This window comes from Penaeus japonicus, unplaced genomic scaffold (genome assembly GCF_977035675.1).
Source record: "Penaeus japonicus unplaced genomic scaffold, GWHDUDI00000001_assembly GWHDUDI00000001, whole genome shotgun sequence".
In the NCBI taxonomy this organism is placed as follows: domain Eukaryota; kingdom Metazoa; phylum Arthropoda; class Malacostraca; order Decapoda; family Penaeidae; genus Penaeus; species Penaeus japonicus.
Genome location: NW_028234403.1, coordinates 42,297,841 through 42,315,340, shown reverse-complemented (window position 1 = coordinate 42,315,340; position 17,500 = coordinate 42,297,841). Strand labels below are relative to the sequence as shown.

Below are 17,500 nucleotides of genomic sequence, written 5' to 3'. Positions count from 1 at the left end.
GAGAAGATGGAGAGGGAAAGGGAGGAAGGGAGGGAGGGAGGGAGGGAGGGAGGGAAGAAAGAAGATGGGAGGGAAGGAGGCAGGGGTAGAGAGGGAAAGGAGGGATGGTGACAGTGGCTCTCCCGTCGACCGTATATGGCACAGAGAGAAGTTCGTTTGCCCCGGAGACATGTTTGATGCTGACTGTGTAAACGCAGTCCTACTTCACCCCCCCCCCTTCCCCCCTGCCACCTCACCCCACCCATCGTCAATACCGCTGTAGCGACTCTCGTCACTCAGCGGTTCTCACAAACTTTACCCTGGGGTAGTCGCTGCCACCACGGGATATTATCCCGAATAACTTTTAATATTAGTTTGGTAGGTGTCTCGGAGGCTTTGTGTAGCATCAGTTATTTAGGGTTTAAAAGAAACACGCCTTCATTAATTAATTCATTAACTAAAACAATAAATACAATTAAACACGTAACAAAACTAAAACTACGTAAAACAGAACAGAACTCAAATTACATTAAAACAAAACACGAAACAACTAAACTACATAAACGAAACAAAACAAAACGCGAATTACGTTAAACATAAAACACAAATTACATTGAACATAAAACAATACAAATTACATTAAACATGAAACGAAACACGGAAAAACACAACATGAAACACTGTACACGGGACAACACACGGACAATACACTAAAACACGAAACACTGTACTTGGGACAATATACGGGACGTTACACGGGCACTATACAAGTACGGAGTGTTGCTATGCTTACCGCGGGAGCACAAAACGCCGAGGTTTTACGAGTCACGAAAAGGGCAGGTACATAACCTTGTGGAGGAGAGGCGTCAGGCTCCACCATACGGCACACGTCAGGCGGGATACATGGCGACGTGTCCCAAAATCCACCGAAAAACACACAGCGGCCCCCAAGCTCAGGCTGCAACCGGCGTCTACCACAGGAAGTGTGTTGTGTGTCGTGGCTACCCAGAGAGAGCGAGCGTCAGGAACCCCCCGTACCTCATCGCCGAGGTTGAGGTGGCGACAATCGTTAGGGTCGTTTAGGAGGGGAGGTAACAACTGTCCAGGGCTCGTACGGACTCATGCGACGTGGCATTAGGAGGCATGGGACGTGGCATCGCCTTGTGCCACTACAACCGCCCCCTTCCAGACGGCTAGCCGCCCCGGCTTGCCGCAACCACCTCCGGGGCCGACGTGGAGTCTTGTGGCCCACGCCCTAGCACCTGCAGACGGCCCAGCCACGACGAGGCTGCTCTGGCGGCTACAGCATGCATCACAGGGAACGGAGCGAAGCGGACATCGGTGGCGCACACACATACGGAGAACAAAGGGGAAGGACGAGTACGTGGAAACTGCCATTTCGTCAGCAAATGAAGGAAAGCTGGAACAACCATGCACGAAACATCTGGACATCCTCCTTCAGGAACCTCTGGGGGAAAATTTCAGGCATTAGGTCATGCACCAAACCCGTGCTCTACCTCACGTTCATGCAGTCCTGTTACTCCCTTTTCAATCAACAAGCACGACAGTAAGCGTTAAAAGTTCACAGCACAAGCAACATGCATAACTGGTGTAGAGTACGTGCAACATACATGCAAACACAAACATTGGAAAATAACATTGAATATAAACATATATACATACATAAAACATACACAGAAAATAAGATGAGCAAAACAAAAGGTGCTAAAAAAAATATATATATATATACGGACAAATAACAAAACTAGCTAGCTAAACCGATGTCTGCAAAGCTTCAGGTGACCTTACAAGGCCGAGCAACAAAACATTAATAGGATCATCTGGATCAGGCTCAGCTTCATCTGGTGTGGGCTCATCTACACCTTCAGGCATAATCAATTGCAGTTCATCGTCTATACGGAAAGGTATTATTTGATTGCGGTGTACCCTGTGTTCTGTTAATTTAATGACATCTCTTAAAATATAAGAAACTGGACCAACTTTCTTGATTATACGTAACGGCCCTAGCCATCTGGACGCTAAACCCGCACCACTTTGACCTGGTGGTCTCCTGCGTAATACCAAGATGCCTTCAGTCAGTTCAGGGATCGCCCTGGTCCTGCGGTCTACACCCTCCATATTTTCTTCCCTTACTCTTTGCGTACCGGTAACTGCGGAATCACGAGCGGCGAGCAAATCAAGCTGCCGTCTTCCGATCTCCCCATCACGAGTGTGGTGATTTGTCATACCGACCGGAAAAGTACAATCCCTACCAGTCAGAAGGTACAATGGCTGGTTGTTAACTGATCTGTGGAACGCCGTGTTTAACGCAAGACGCACGTATTCTATTCTAGTGTTCCAAGTGTCGGGCGAATCTTCACATAATGCTGCTAAGCAATCCTTGACAACATGGTTACACCTATCCACCATCCCATTTGACGCGGGGTTATAGGGAGTAGTATACCTAGTCTTAGTTCCCATTAAGCTACAGACCTCCCGAAAATACTCGCTAGTAAACTCGGTCCCATTATCGGATGTTAAAGTGACTGGCGGACCAAAAAGGGTTGTGAAATTACTAATCAAAGCGTCCGCAACGGTATGAGCATCCTTGGCTGGTAGTGGTACCAACTGAACAAACCTCGTGAGTTCGTCTATAACCGTCATTACGTATCTGTCACCGTTACGTGCAGGCGGAAGCTCAACAAGGTCGACGGAGACCCTCTCGAAAGGTTGTGTTGCGAGCGGTGCGGCGGCGAGAGGGGCACGTCCTCTCAGCACTGCTTTACGTCTCTGGCACGTCGGACAACTTTGCACATACTTTCTGCAAAAGGACAGAGAATTAGGAAACCAATAATGATCTTTAAGGCGATGGAAAGTTCGGAATACGCCTGGGTGACCTGCGGTACTGCTGTTGTGCACTATTTTCATTGCAGCTGATCTTACGTTAGGTGGAAGAACAAGTTGGCTTATTAGACCAGACGGGAGATCACGAACATGATACAGTACTCCATCTTTCAGCTCGAACTCATCTAAGGACGCATGGATCTTAGCTCGAGGTACCCTTTGACCTTCTAAGAATTCTATAAGATCCCTACACATGGGGTCTTGTAACTGCAAGGCACGAAATTGTTCAGGGTCCACAGTTGACAAATCTATCGCGGCAACCGTTCTGGACAACATGTCTGGTACGTGGTGTGCTGCACCTGGCTTGTATACTACTTTGCAATCGTAGGACGCGATCTCGTGACTCCAACGTGACATTCTAGCCGACCGAGTTGGCCTCTTAAAAATAAAAGTTAACGGGCGGTGATCTGTCAGCACCTCAAAAGGTCTCCCATATACATAAGCATTAAATGCCCTTATCCCTTCTATGACAGCAAGAGCCTCTGCATCTGTCGCAGAATACCTTACCTCTGGACCCTTTAATTTACGGCTGAAATACGCAACTGCGTGAGGCTTTCCCTTAACACGTTGCATCAGACACGCTCCTATTGCTAATTTGGATGCGTCCGTGTGAATCTCAAAGGGTATATCGAAGTCAGGTCTACGTAGGATAGGTGCTGTGACCAACGCTTGTTTTAATTTGCTGAACGCCCCTTCCTGTTCGGGTCCCCATGTAAACCGCGTGTCCTTACGTGTCAACGAGGTCAGCGGCGACGCGATCGTAGCGTAATGCGGTACGTGACGCCTGAAAAACCCACTCGCACCTAAAAATCGCCGCACCTCTTTCACGTTACGAGGGGTGGGCATATCTGCGATGGCCTTTGCCTTTTCGGGATCCGGTGATACACCATCAGCTGTAACCACGAAACCTAACAGCTTTAATTTATCTACGGCAAACTGGCATTTTTCTACATTCATTTTGAATCCGGCCTTCTCCAAAATGGCAAGCGTTTCATCTAGAGCCTTTAAATGGTCGGAAAAATTAGCCGAATAAACAACCACGTCATCAAGGTAGGCTAACGTGTGACGTGACAGAACTGGAGAGAGCACAAAATTTATCATACGCTGATATGTCGCGCCTGCTGTCTTCAATCCGTATGGCATACGGCGAAATTGCCATAGATAGGTGCCATCTGAAAATGCCGTCTTAGGCCTGTCGGACGGATTTAATTCTATCGACCAATAAGCTGAACGTGCGTCAAGTACTGAAAATATTACGTTGTTACCTAGCTCATCAATCAACTCCTCCATACGCGGTAACGGGTAAGAATCGGAGGTCGTGATTCCGTTCAGATTGCGGAAATCGATGCAAAAGCGAACAGTGCCATCTTTCTTCTTCACCAAAACAATGGGAGACATCCACGGGGATGTTGATGGCTCTATAACCTTACTTTCCAGCATCTTCTTACATTCTTCCTTAATCACCTGTTTTGCCGATTGTGGTAACCTCCACTGACGCGTTAGTACTGGCGCGGCATCACCTGTGGGAATATGATGATAGATCCCTGGGACGACGCCGACATCACCCTTCTTTCCCCCAAACAAGGACTTATGAGAAAGTAAGACTGACTCTAACTTCTCTCTCTGGCCGGACGACAGGTGATTAAGCGAGGGTAACGTGATGGAAGACTCTGGAAGGTGTTCATTTACCTGGTCTACAGTAAGAACATTTGCATTTGCACGATCTGCATCAACTTCTCCGATTTTTGACAATACACTACCCGCACGTAATTTTACATTCTGTTCATTTATGTTTACTACCCATACTGCAGCGGTTCTATCTTTAACCTTCACAATCGATCGAGGTATGAGTAAGGAGTCCACGCCACCGTCAATGAAAATATCACCGTCGGGAACTTTCAGATTAGGTACTGAAGCGGTAACAAACCTAGCCGATCGTGGCGGCAAAACTGTTGTTCGCTTTACCCTGACGAACGTGTCTGGTCGGGCCTTGTACAGTACGCTTACATCAATGTCAAGTTCGGACGAGTCCGTGTTGACTAATGCGACACCTACGGAAGGAGCGTCGGTGAAGGTAACGGCAAGACGTTCGTCCTCAAGACGTAAATAACATTGCGCGGGTGTTGGACGGTGCGAAAGCTTAAATGAAAACCTTCTAAGGAAATCTATGCCTAAAAGGACGTCACCTGGAAACGGACAAGAGCCTGTCACGATGAACCTATGCACAAGCTTCAGACGCGGTGAAACTGAAACATTCATATCCCTCTCTTCTACTGTATCTAATAATGTCCCCGTAACCCCTATCAGCTGACGTGCCATACGCGCACGTGACGTCACGTTTAATGAGCTCAAAACGGATGCTTTAATGAGAGACGCTGCACTACCGGTGTCAACAAAGCACCTTAAATTCCTTCCGCCAATACGCAAAGTCACTAATGGACGTCCCGTTAAGACTCTCGGTTGATTGTTGCAATGATTACCATGACTGCTGCTGGTCGTCAGAACGTGCCCCTTCGTCGGTTTGGCCAGGCAAACGCGAGGCTTCGGCTCCCCGGCCCGATAAAAAGGGACAATGCAACCTATTATGATCGTGGCGACGACAGTGCCAACACACGCGTCCAGGGGGTTTCTCTCTGCAATCGGCCGTCATGTGACCTGGCGCACGGTGAAAATAGCAATAAGGACCAGTCATATTAGACGCATTAGACGCATTAGACGGCTGAGCTGACGCGACAGGGAGCGGACGACGAATATCGCGAGAAGACGTACGACAAGCCCTAGAGGTGAATAACTTGTTGGCTTTAGCAACAATCTCGTGCAACGGCTGGTCCTCGCAGGCAACCAAGAAATCTGACAAATCCGTAGATAACCCACTCAAAAATACGCGTCTTATCAGCGCCATCGGATCCCCAATTTCTAATGAATATTCCCTGGCACCCATGTATACAAACCCTTCGATCTCTAAAAGAAAATCTTGCGGCGTCTGACCCTGCTTCAATCTCTTCCTTTGCAAATTACTAAAGAAATCTGCACTATTTGCAGTACCTCGAAACTTTTGCCTCAGCAATGCTTTAAAATGAGACCACGAAGTGATTATCTCGAACGCAGGCGAGTTAATTATCAAATCGGCTGTACCCTTGCAGTACGTCCGAGCTAACCTTACCCGCGAATCGTCAGCATCGTCGGGCGTAACGAGCTCGATGCGGCGTAACCACGTCTCTAGTTCCTGACTCCGCGCGAGGGCGTAGTGGTTCGGACGTGCTTCGAAGTACGGTATCGCGTCCCGGTCAACCTTAACTCTGACCGGCGGAGAAACTACGTCTGTTCGTGGCGGCGCAAAGTTATTCAAACGACTGTTAGCTACTCCAGAACTGACATCAACATCGGGATCGTGATCATTGATGATGACGGTATCATCACTACCCACACTATGCTGCTGACTCATTCTGACGTTACTCCCAGTGGTGATGCTGGTTATGGCCTCCAAAAGACGAGCGACGTTATCTGTCTGACGGATCACCATCTCTTTCAGCTCATTCATACCGTTACGTGCTTCGTTCATACCTTCTCGCGCTTCACTTACACCAGCACGTAACTCTCTCATACTTGTACGGGTTTCTTTTAGGCCCTCGAGCACTCGCTCATATAACCCGTGAGTCGGACTAAGTGATTCTGGTACATTTTCCATCAGATCTTGGGCGCTATGAGTCTCTCGCGCATCCAACAAACCTGCACCTGGCACAGACATATTTACGTGATCGTCGGCAAATCTCACTCTCCTGACAGCTCCCACACCTCCAGCACCTACCGCCTCAGGGGCGTCAGATTCACTCGTGGCGACACCGTCATTCGTCGTTGGTTGGTCTGCCTTATCGCTACGCAACAGCATGTTAACTCACTTCAAAATGATTAAAGTAAATACGAATGAATGAAATGCAACGGAACACAAGTTACACCTACGCACTTCCTCGGTTCTCGTGAAGGCAACGCACCGTTCGTGAGTCAACGTGCGAAGTGAAAAAAAAATCGGCTGGCAATGCACGTACTTACGTTGGCAAGACACTCGCTATCGCGACACGGAACGTTGCGTTACCGATGACAAAACAGGTAACAAAATACAGAAATACACACAGGCAATTAGAGTCACGGACAAAATCATGCTCAGTTAACAAACGTGTGTTTACTATACTCAACGAGTGCGGTGAACGAACATTTCATACTGTCAACTAGCAAACTACACGTAAGAGGTTACGTAACTCGAGTAGCAGGAGCGCGCGATCGGGCTGACAAGCGAACGACGCTCCTTACCAGCGTGAACACAAATCAGGACGAGACGAAGAAACGAGAAAGCGCGTATGTGAATAAAACAAAATTTTACATAAAAACCTAAACCTAACTATAGTCCGTTTTACACATACAAGAAGGCGTGACTGATGCTACTCAAGGGCTCGAGTAAGTGAACATCAAGGCTACTTAGATCCCACCGCGTCGGCACCACTCTTTCACTGTAGCGACTCTCGTCACTCAGCGGTTCTCACAAACTTTACCCTGGGGTAGTCGCTGCCACCACGGGATATTATCCCGAATAACTTTTAATATTCATTTGGTAGGTGTCTCGGAGGCTTTGTGTAGCATCAGTTATTTAGGGTTTAAAAGAAACACGCCTTCATTAATTAATTCATTAACTAAAACAATAAATACAATTAAACACGTAACAAAACTAAAACTACGTAAAACAGAACAGAACTCAAATTACATTAAAACAAAACACGAAACAACTAAACTACATAAACGAAACAAAACAAAACGCGAATTACGTTAAACATAAAACACAAATTACATTGAACATAAAACAATACAAATTACATTAAACATGAAACGAAACACGGAAAAACACAACATGAAACACTGTACACGGGACAACACACGGACAATACACTAAAACACGAAACACTGTACTTGGGACAATATACGGGACGTTACACGGGCACTATACAAGTACGGAGTGTTGCTATGCTTACCGCGGGAGCACAAAACGCCGAGGTTTTACGAGTCACGAAAAGGGCAGGTACATAACCTTGGAGGAGAGGCGTCAGGCTCCACCATACGGCACACGTCAGGCGGGATACATGGCGACGTGTCCCAAAATCCACCGAAAAACACACAGCGGCCCCCAAGCTCAGGCTGCAACCGGCGTCTACCACAGGAAGTGTGTTGTGTCGTGGCTACCCAGAGAGAGCGAGCGTCAGGAACCCCCCCGTACCTCATCGCCGAGGTTGAGGTGGCGACAATCGTTAAGGTCGTTTAGGAGGGGAGGTAACAACTGTCCAGGGCTCGTACGGACTCATGCGACGTGGCATTAGGAGGCATGGGACGTGGCATCGCCTTGTGCCACTACAACCCGCCCCTTCCAGACGGCAACCCCCCCGGCTTGCCGCAACCACCTCCGGGGCCGAAAAACTATTTAATGGCTCATATTAGAAGGTGTGTAGGGGGTTTTTGTGGGCCCACGCCTAGCACCTGCAGACGGGGTGGGGGTGAGGGACGGGGTGGTGGTGGCTACGGGGGGTCTGCCCAGCCACGACGAGGCTGCTCTGGCGGCTACAGAATGCTCAACAGGGAACGGAGCGAAGCGGACATCGTGACGCACACACATACGGAGAACAAAGGGAAGGACGAGTACGTGGAAACTGCCATTTCGTCAGCAAATGAAGGAAAGCTGGAAACAACCATGCACGAAACATCTGGACATCCTCCTTCAGGAACCTCTGGGGGAAATTTCAGGCTTAGGTTAAGGTCATGCACCAAACCCGTGCTCTACCTCACGTTCATGCAATCCTGTTACTCTCCTTTTCAATCAACAAGCACGACATAAGCGTTAAAAATTCACAGCACAAGCAACATGCAAACTGGGTGTAGAGTACGTGCAACATACATGCAAACCCCAAACATTGGAAAATAACATTGAATATAAACATATTACATACATAAACAATACACAGAAAATAAATGAGCAAAACAAAAGGTGCAAAAAAAAAATATATATATAAAATACGGACAAATAACAAAACTAGCTATCTAAACCGATGTCTGGGCAAAGCTTCAGGTGACCTTACAATGCCGAGCAACAAAACATTAATAGGATCATCTGGATCAGGGCTCAGCTTCATCGGTGTGGGCTCATCTACACCTTCAGGCATAATCAATTGCATTTCATCGTCTATACGGAAAGGTATTATTTGATTGCGGTGTACCCTGTGTTCTGTTAATTTAATGACATCTCTTAAAATATAAGAAACTGGACCAACTTTCTTGATTATACGTAACGGCCCTAGCCATCTGGACGCTAAACCCGCACCACTTTGATACTGGTGGTCTCCTGCGTAATACCAAGATGCCTTCAGGTTCAGGGATCGCCCTGGTTCCAGCGGTCTACCACCATATTTTCTTCCCTTACCATTGCGTACCAGTGACTGCGGAATCGCGAGCAGCGAGTAAATCGAGCTGCCGTCTTCCGATCTCCCCCTTCACGAGTGTGTGATTTGTCATACCGACCGGAAAAGTACAATCCCTACCAGTCAGAAGGTACAATGGCTGGTTGTTTAACTGATCTGTGGAACGCCGTGTTTAACGCAAGACGCACGTATTCTACTCTAGTGTTCCAAGTGTCGGGCGAATCTTCACATAATGCTGCTAAGCAATCCTTGACAACACGGTTACATCTTTCCACCATACCATTTGACGCGGGATTATAGGGAGTAGTATACCTAGTCTTAGTTCCTATTAAGCTACAGACCTCCCGAAAATGGTCGCTAGTAAACTCGGTCCCATTATCGATTTAAAGTGACTGGCGGACCAAAAAGGGGTGTGAAGTTACTAATCAAAGCGTCCGCAACGGGAGGAGCATCCAAGGCTGGCAGTGGCACCAACTGAACAAACCTCGTGAGTTCATCTATAACCGTCATTACGTATCTGTCACCGTTACGTGCAGGCGGAAGCTCAACAAGGTCGACGGAGACCCTCTCGAAAGGTTGTGTTGCGAGCGGTGCGGCGGCGAGAGGAGCGCGTCCTCTCACCACTGCTTTACGTCTCTGGCACGTCGGACAACTTTGCACATACTTTCTGCAAAAGGACAGAGAATTAGGAAACCAATAATGATCTTTAAGGCGATGGAAAGTTCGGAATACGCCTGGGTGACCTGCGATACTGCTGTTGTGCACTATTTTCATTGCAGCTGATCTTACGTTAGGTGGAAGAACAAGTTGGCTTATTAGACCAGACGGGAGATCACGAACATAATACAGTACTCCATCTTTCAGCTCGAACTCATCTAAGGATGCATGGATCTTAGCCCGGGGTACCCTTTCCCCTTCTAAGAATTCTATAAGATCCCTACACATGGGGTCTTGTAACTGCAAGGCACGAAATTGTTCTGTGTCCACAGTTGACAAATCTATCGCGGCAACCGCCCTGGACAACATGTCTGGTATGTGATGTGCTGCACCTGGCTTGTACACTACTTTGCAATCGTAGGACGCGATTTCGTGACTCCAACGTGACATTCTAGTTGAACGTGTTGCCTCTTAAAAATAAAAGTCAACGGGCGATGATCTGTCAGCACCTCAGCATGAAACGCCCTTATCCCTTCTACGACAGCAAGAGCCTCTGCATCTGTCACAGAATACCTTATTTCTGGACCCTTTAACTTACGGCTAAAATACGCAACTGCATGAGGCTTTCCCTTAACACGTTGCATCAGACACGCTCCTATTGCTAATTTGGATGCGTCCGTGTGAAATATCAAAGTCAGGTCTATGCAGGATAGGTGCTGTAATCAACACTTGTTTTAATTTGCTGAACCCCCCTTCCTGTTCGGATCCCCATGTGAACGGCGTGTCTTTGCATGTCAACGAGGTCATCGGCGACGCGATCGTGATGCCTGAAAAATCCACTCGCACCTAAAAACCGCCGCACCTCTTTCACGTTATGAGGTGTGGGCATGTTGCAATGGCCTTTGCCTTTTTGGGATTCGGTGATACACCATTAGCTGTAACTACAAAACCTAGCAGCTTTAGTTTATCTACAGCAAACTGGCACTTCTCTACATTCATTTTAAACCCGGCCTTCTCCAAAATTGCAAGCGTTTCATCTAGAGCCTTTAAATGGTCGGAAAAATTAGCTGAATAAACAACACGTCATCAAGGTATGCTAATGTGTGACGTGACAGAACTGGAGAGCACAAAATTTATCATACGCTGATATGTCGCGCCTGCTGTCTTCAAACCGTATGGCATACGGCGAAATTGCCATAGATAGGTACCATCTGAGAATGCTGTCTTAGGCCTGTTGAACGGATTTAATTCTATCGACCAATAAGCTGAACGTGCGTCGAGTACTGAAAATATCACATTGTTACCTAACTCATCAATCAACTCCTCCATACGCGATAACGGGTAAGAATCGGAGGTCGTGATACCGTTCAGATTGCGGAAATCGATGCAAAAGCGAACAGTGCCATCTTTCTTTTTCACTAAAACAATGGGAGACATCCACGGGGATGTCGATGGCTCTATAACCTCACTTTCCAGCATCTTCTTACATTCTTCCTTAATCACCTGTTTTGCTGATTGTGGTAACCTCCACTGACGCGTTACTACTGGCGCGGCATCACCTGTGGGAATATAATGATAGATCCCTGGGACGACGCCGACATCACTCTTCTTTCCCCCAAACAAGGACTTATGAGAAAATAAAACTGACTCTAACTTCTCTCTCTGGCCGGACGATAGGTGATTAAGCGAGGGTAACGTGATGGAAGACTCTGGAAGGTGTTCGTCATTTACCTGGTCTACAGTAAGAACATTTGCATTTGCACGATCTACATCAACTTCTCCGATTTTTGACAATACACTACCCGCACGTAATTTTACATTCTGTTCATTTATGTTTACTACCCATACTGCAGCGGTTTTATCTTTAACCTTCACAATCGATCGAGGTATGAGTAAGGAGTCCACGCCACCGTCAATGAAAATATCACCGTCGGGAACTTTCAGATTAGGTACTGAAGCGGTAACAAACCTAGCCGATCGTGGCGGCAAAACTGTTGTACGTTTTACCCTGACGAACGTGTCTGGTCGGGCCTTGTACAGTATGCTTACATTAATGTCAAGTTCGGACGAGTCCGTGTTGACTAATGCGACACCTACGGAAGGAGCGTCGGTGAATGTAACGGGAAGACGTTCGTCCTCAAGACGTAAATAACATTGCGCAGGTGTTGGACGGTGCGAAAGCTTAAAAGAAACCTTCTAAGGAAATCTATGCCTAAAAGGACGTCACCTGGAAACGGACAAGAGCCTGTCACGATGAACCTATGCACAAGCTTCAGACGCGGTGAAACTGAAACATTCAAATCCCTCTCTTCTACTGTATCTAGTAATGTCCCCGTAACTCCTATCAACTGACGTGCCATACGCGCACGTGACGTCACATTCAATGAGCTCAAAACGGATGCTTTAATGAGAGATGCTGCACTACCGGTGTCAACAAAGCACCTTAAATTCCTTCCGCCAATACGCAAAGTCACTAATGGACGTCCCGTTAAGACTCTCGGTTGATTGTTACAATGATTACCATGACTGCTGCTGGTCGTCAGAACGTGCCCCTTCGTCGGTTTGGCCAGGCAAACGCGAGGCTTCGGCTCCCCGGCCCGATAAAAAGGGACAATGCAACCTATTATGATCGTGGCGACGACAGTGCCAACACACGCGTCCAGGGGGTTTCTCTCTGCAATCGGCCGTCATATGACCTGGCGCACGGTGAAAATAACAATAAGGACCAGGCATATTAGACGCATTAGACGGCTGAGCTGACGCGACAGGGAGCGGACGACGAATATCGCGAGAAGACGTACGACAAGCCCTAGAGGTGAATAACTTGTTGGCTTTAGCAACAATCTCGTGCAACGGCTGGTCCTCGCAGGCAACCAAGAAATCTGACAAATCCGTAGATAATCCACTCAAAAATACGCGTCTTATCAGCGCAATCGGATCCCCAATTTCTAATGAATATTCCCTGGCACCCATGTATACAAAACCTTCGATCTCTAAAAGAAAATCTTGCGGCGTCTGACCCTGCTTCAATCTCTTCCTTTGCAAATTACTAAAGAAATCTGCACTATTTGCAGTACCTCGAAACTTTTGCCTCAGCAATGCTTTAAAATGAGACCACGAAGTGATTATCTCGAACGCAGGCGAGTTAATGATCAAATCGGCTGTGCCCTTGCAGTACGTCCGAGCTAACCTTACCCGCGAATCGTCAGCATCGTCGGGCGTAACGAGCTCGATGCGGCGTAACCACGTCTCAAGTTCCTGACTCCGCGCGAGGGCGTCGCGATTCGGACGTGCTTCGAAGTACGGTATCGCGTCCCGGTCAACCTTAACTCTGATCGGCGGGGAAACTACGTCTGTTCGTGGCGGCGCAAAGTTATTCAAACGACTGTTAGCTACTCCAGAACTGACATCAACATCGGGATCGTGATCATTGATGATGACGGTATCATCACTACCCACACTATGCTGCTGACTCATTCTGACGTTACTCCCAGTGGTGATGCTGGTTATGGCCTCCAAAAGACGGGCGACGTTATCTGTCTGACGGATCACCATCTCTTTCAGCTCATCCATACCTTCTCGCGCTTCACTTACACCAGCACGTAACTCTCTCATACTTGTACGGGTTTCTTTCAGGCCCTCGAGCGCACACTCATATAACCCGTGAATCGGACTAAGTGATTCCGGTACATTTTCTATCAGATCTTGGGCGCTATGAGTCTCTCGCGCATCTAACACACCTGCACCTGGCACAGACATATTTATGTGATCATCGGCAAATCTTACTCTCCTGACAGCTCCTAGCACCTACTGTCTCAGGGGCATCAGATTCACTCATGGCGACACCGTCATTCGTCGTTGGTTGGCTTCCTTATCGCTACGCAACAGCATCTTAACCTACTTCAAAATAGTTAAGTAAATACGAATGAATGAAATGCAACGGAACACAAGTTACATCTAACGCACTTTCTCGGTTCTCGTGAAGGCAACGCATCGTTCGGAGTCAACGTGCGAAGTGAAAAAAAATCGGCTGGCAATGCAAGTACTTACGTTAGCAAGACACTCGCCATCGCGCCACGGAACGTTGCGTTGCCGATGACAAAATAAGTAACACAAAATACGGAAATACACACAGGCAATTAGGGTCACGGACAAAATCATGCTCAGTTAACAAACGTGTGTTCACTATACTCAACGAGTGCGGTGAACGACCACATCATACTGTCAACTTGCAAACTACACGTAAGAGGTTACGTAACTCGAGTAGCAGGAGCGCGCGATCGGGCTAACAAGCGAACGACGCTCCTTACCGGCGTGAACACAAATCAGGACGAAACGACGAAACGAGAAATAAAACATAAAATGTTACATAAAAACCTAAACCTAACTATAGTCCGTTTCACACGTAAAAGAAGGCGTGACTGACGCTACTCAAGGGCTCGAGTAAGTGAACATCAAGGCTACTTAGATCCCAGCGCGTCGGCACCACTTTCGCTGTGGCGACTCTCGTCACTCGGCGGTTCTCGCAAAACGTTACCCGGAGGCAGTCGCTGCCACCACGGGATATTATCCCCAATAACTTTTGATATTCGTTTGGTAGGTGTCTCGGAGGCTTTGTGTAGCATCAAGTCATTTAGGGTTTTAAAAGAAACACGCCTTCATTCATTAATTCATTAACTAAAACAATAAATACAATTAAACACGTAACAAAACAACTAAAACTACGTAAAACAGAACAGAACTCAAATTACATTAAACAAACAAAACAGCACGAAACAACTAAACTACATAAACGAAACAAAACAAAACGCGAATTACGTTAAACATAAAACAATACAAATTACATTAAACATAAAACGAAACACGGAAAAACACTAAAACACAACATGAAACACTGTCCACGGGACAATACACTAAAACACGAAACACTGTACGTGGGACAATATACGGGACGTTACACGGGCACTATACACGTACGAAGTGTTGCTATGCTTACCGCGGGAGCACAAAACGCCGAGGTTTTACGAGGCACGAAAAGGGTAGGTACATAACCTTGTGGAGGAGAGGCGTCAGGCTCCACCATACGGCACACGTCAGGCGGGATACATGGCGACGTGTCCCAAAATCCACCGAAAAACACACAGCGGCCCCCAAGCTCAGGCTGCAACCGGCGTCTACCACAGGAAGTGTGTTGTGTGTCGTGGCTACCCAGAGAGAGCGAGCGTCAGGAACCCCCCGTACCTCATCGCCGAGGTTGAGGTGGCGACAATCGTTAGGGTCGTTTAGGAGGGGAGGTAACAACTGTCCAGGGCTCGTACGGACTCATGCGACGTGGCATTAGGAGGCATGGGACGTGGCATCGCCTTGTGCCACTACACCGCCCTGGCATAGCTTGTGTCGGCAGCGCAGTCGGGCGGCGGCCGCTGAGCATCAACAAAGCTCTTAGAGATGCTTAGATGACTCAGCGTAATAAATCAGGTGCTTAGAAGGTTTAACTCACTTCCCCTCTTGGAAACCATCAGTGCAAGTGAGTTGTTTTGTTCTAATTTCCTCCTATTCATTCTTGTTATTATTACTGGAACTATTATTGTTCGGTTTAATTTCCTCTTCTTCCTTACTTCCTCTCTCTGTCTATCACCCCCCTTTTCTCTCTCTCTCTCTCTCTCTCTCTCTCTCTCTCTCTCTCTCTCTCTCTCTCTCTCTCTCTCTCCCCCTCTCTCTGCCTCTCTCTCTCTCTCTCTCTCTCTCTCCCCCTCTCTCTCTCTCTCTCTCTCCCTCTCTCTCTCTCGCTCCCTCGCCCTCCCTCTCCCTCTCTCTCTCTCTCCCTCTCTCCCTCCCCCTCTCTCTCTCTCTCTCTCTCTCTCTCTCTCTCTCTCCTCTCTCTCTCTCTCTCTCTCCCTCTCTCTCTCTCCTCTCTCTCTCTCTCCCTCCCTCTCTCTCCCTCTCTCTTCTCCCTCTCTCTTCTCTCTCTCTCTCTCTCTCTCTCTCTCTCTCTCTCTCTCTCTCTCTCTCTCTCTCTCTCTCTCTCTCTCTCTCTCTCTCTTTCTCCCTCTCTCTCTCTCTCTTTCTCCCTCTCTCTCTCTCTCTTTCTCCCTCTTTCTCTCTCTCTCTTTCTCCCTCCCTCCATCCCTCCCTCTCTTTCGCTCTCTCTCTCTCTCTCTCTCTCTCTCTCTCTCTCTCTCTCTCTCTCTCTCTCTCTCTCTCTCTCTCTCTCTCTCTCTCTCTCTCTCTCTCTCTGTCTCTCTCTCTCTTTTCTCTCTCTTGCTCCCTCTCTTTCTCTCTCTTTCTCCTCTCTCTCTCTTTCTCCCTCTATCTCTCTCTCTTTCTCCCTCCCTCCCTCTCTCTCTTTCGCTCTCTCTCTCTCTCTCTCTCTCTCTCTCTCTCTCTCTCTCTCTCCCCTCTCTCTCTCTCTCTCTCTCTCTCTCTCTCTCTCTCTCTCTCTCTTTCTCTCTCTCTCTCTCTCTCTCTCTCTCTCTCACTCTTCCTCTTCCTCTCCCTCTCCCTCTCCCTTCCCCTTCCCCTCCAATTCTCCCTATCCCTTCCTCCCTCTACCCATTCCACCTCTCTTCTTCCGGCCTTCCCCGGCCTCACCTTCAGAAACCGGGACCGTTTGTCGGGTGAAGGTCGGGCAGCATCGGGCTCGACCCCTACCCCCTTTCCCTGCCATATCTGTCGCTGCAGGATAAGATATACGATGAAGTCCTTAACTGGGCGCCTTCTTGTCCTGCACGTGCGCTCAAGGGCATCGCGGTATGATAACCATAAGTGGTGTTATTCTGTGTCTTTTCGAAGGGCTTTCATAGATGGAGAAAATTCGTTGGGAACCACGCCGCCAGAAAAGTTGATGCAATCCTGTGAGCGCTGAATGTTAGAGGGACTCGTAAAAGGTGTCATCTGCTGTTAATCTGTTTCTTCTTCTTTTTTTCTTTGACATGTGTTTAGGGGTTATGATTTGGGAAAAAAAGTTGTTCTGAAAGATGCGGAAAGAGCATTGTATATATGAGAGGTAGTTTAAGGAGGATAAAGGAACCAGAAGAAGAGTGACCACGCAGGCGAATGTCCTCAGAGGAGAGGATCCGGCAGTCAGAGTGAGTGACGGAGCGGCTTCCAGTGAGCGACAGCAGGACTCGTGGAAAGGAGGCCCCCACCCGCGCTCCTCGCTCATCACGGAGGCAGCGAGGCATCCAGGTAATCTCCGGGATAAAAACACACCTTCCTCTCCTCCATATTTGCGCTCGTCAGAGTCACCCAGGCACCTGTTGCGTGCTGCCCCGAGAGAGAAAACGTTTACGGTGAACGTTGCGTGGCGGACGTGTTTACATCTCCCACGTGTTCATTTCCTTATCTGACAAAAGTGAAAAAATGAATTACTACAAAAAACTGCGCTATAATCTTTATTCCATGAAAAAAATAAGATACAACGCTAAAAATCGCACAATTAACGAAAATAAAATGTTTATACTACAAGTAAACAAATATCTTGTCTGCAAGAATCACCACATCTC

At 47.8% G+C, this 17,500-nt stretch overlaps 2 protein-coding genes across 4 annotated transcripts in view; one reads left to right on the top strand and one right to left on the bottom strand.

Annotated features, from left to right (window-relative positions):
* LOC122247761 (uncharacterized) overlaps positions 1–17,500 on the top strand; it is a 189,662-nt gene that overhangs the window by 10,510 nt on the left and 161,652 nt on the right. The gene's annotated exons all lie outside the window — the stretch shown is intronic.
* On the bottom strand, positions 8,348–15,366 carry LOC147472544 (uncharacterized). The gene is made up of 3 exons (XM_086539807.1): positions 14,992–15,366; positions 8,542–8,651; positions 8,348–8,453 (listed from the first exon to the last, which is right to left on the bottom strand). Exons 1-3 carry the CDS (start codon positions 15,076–15,078, stop codon positions 8,348–8,350), a joined length of 303 nt encoding a protein of 100 aa, XP_086395933.1. The 5' UTR covers positions 15,079–15,366.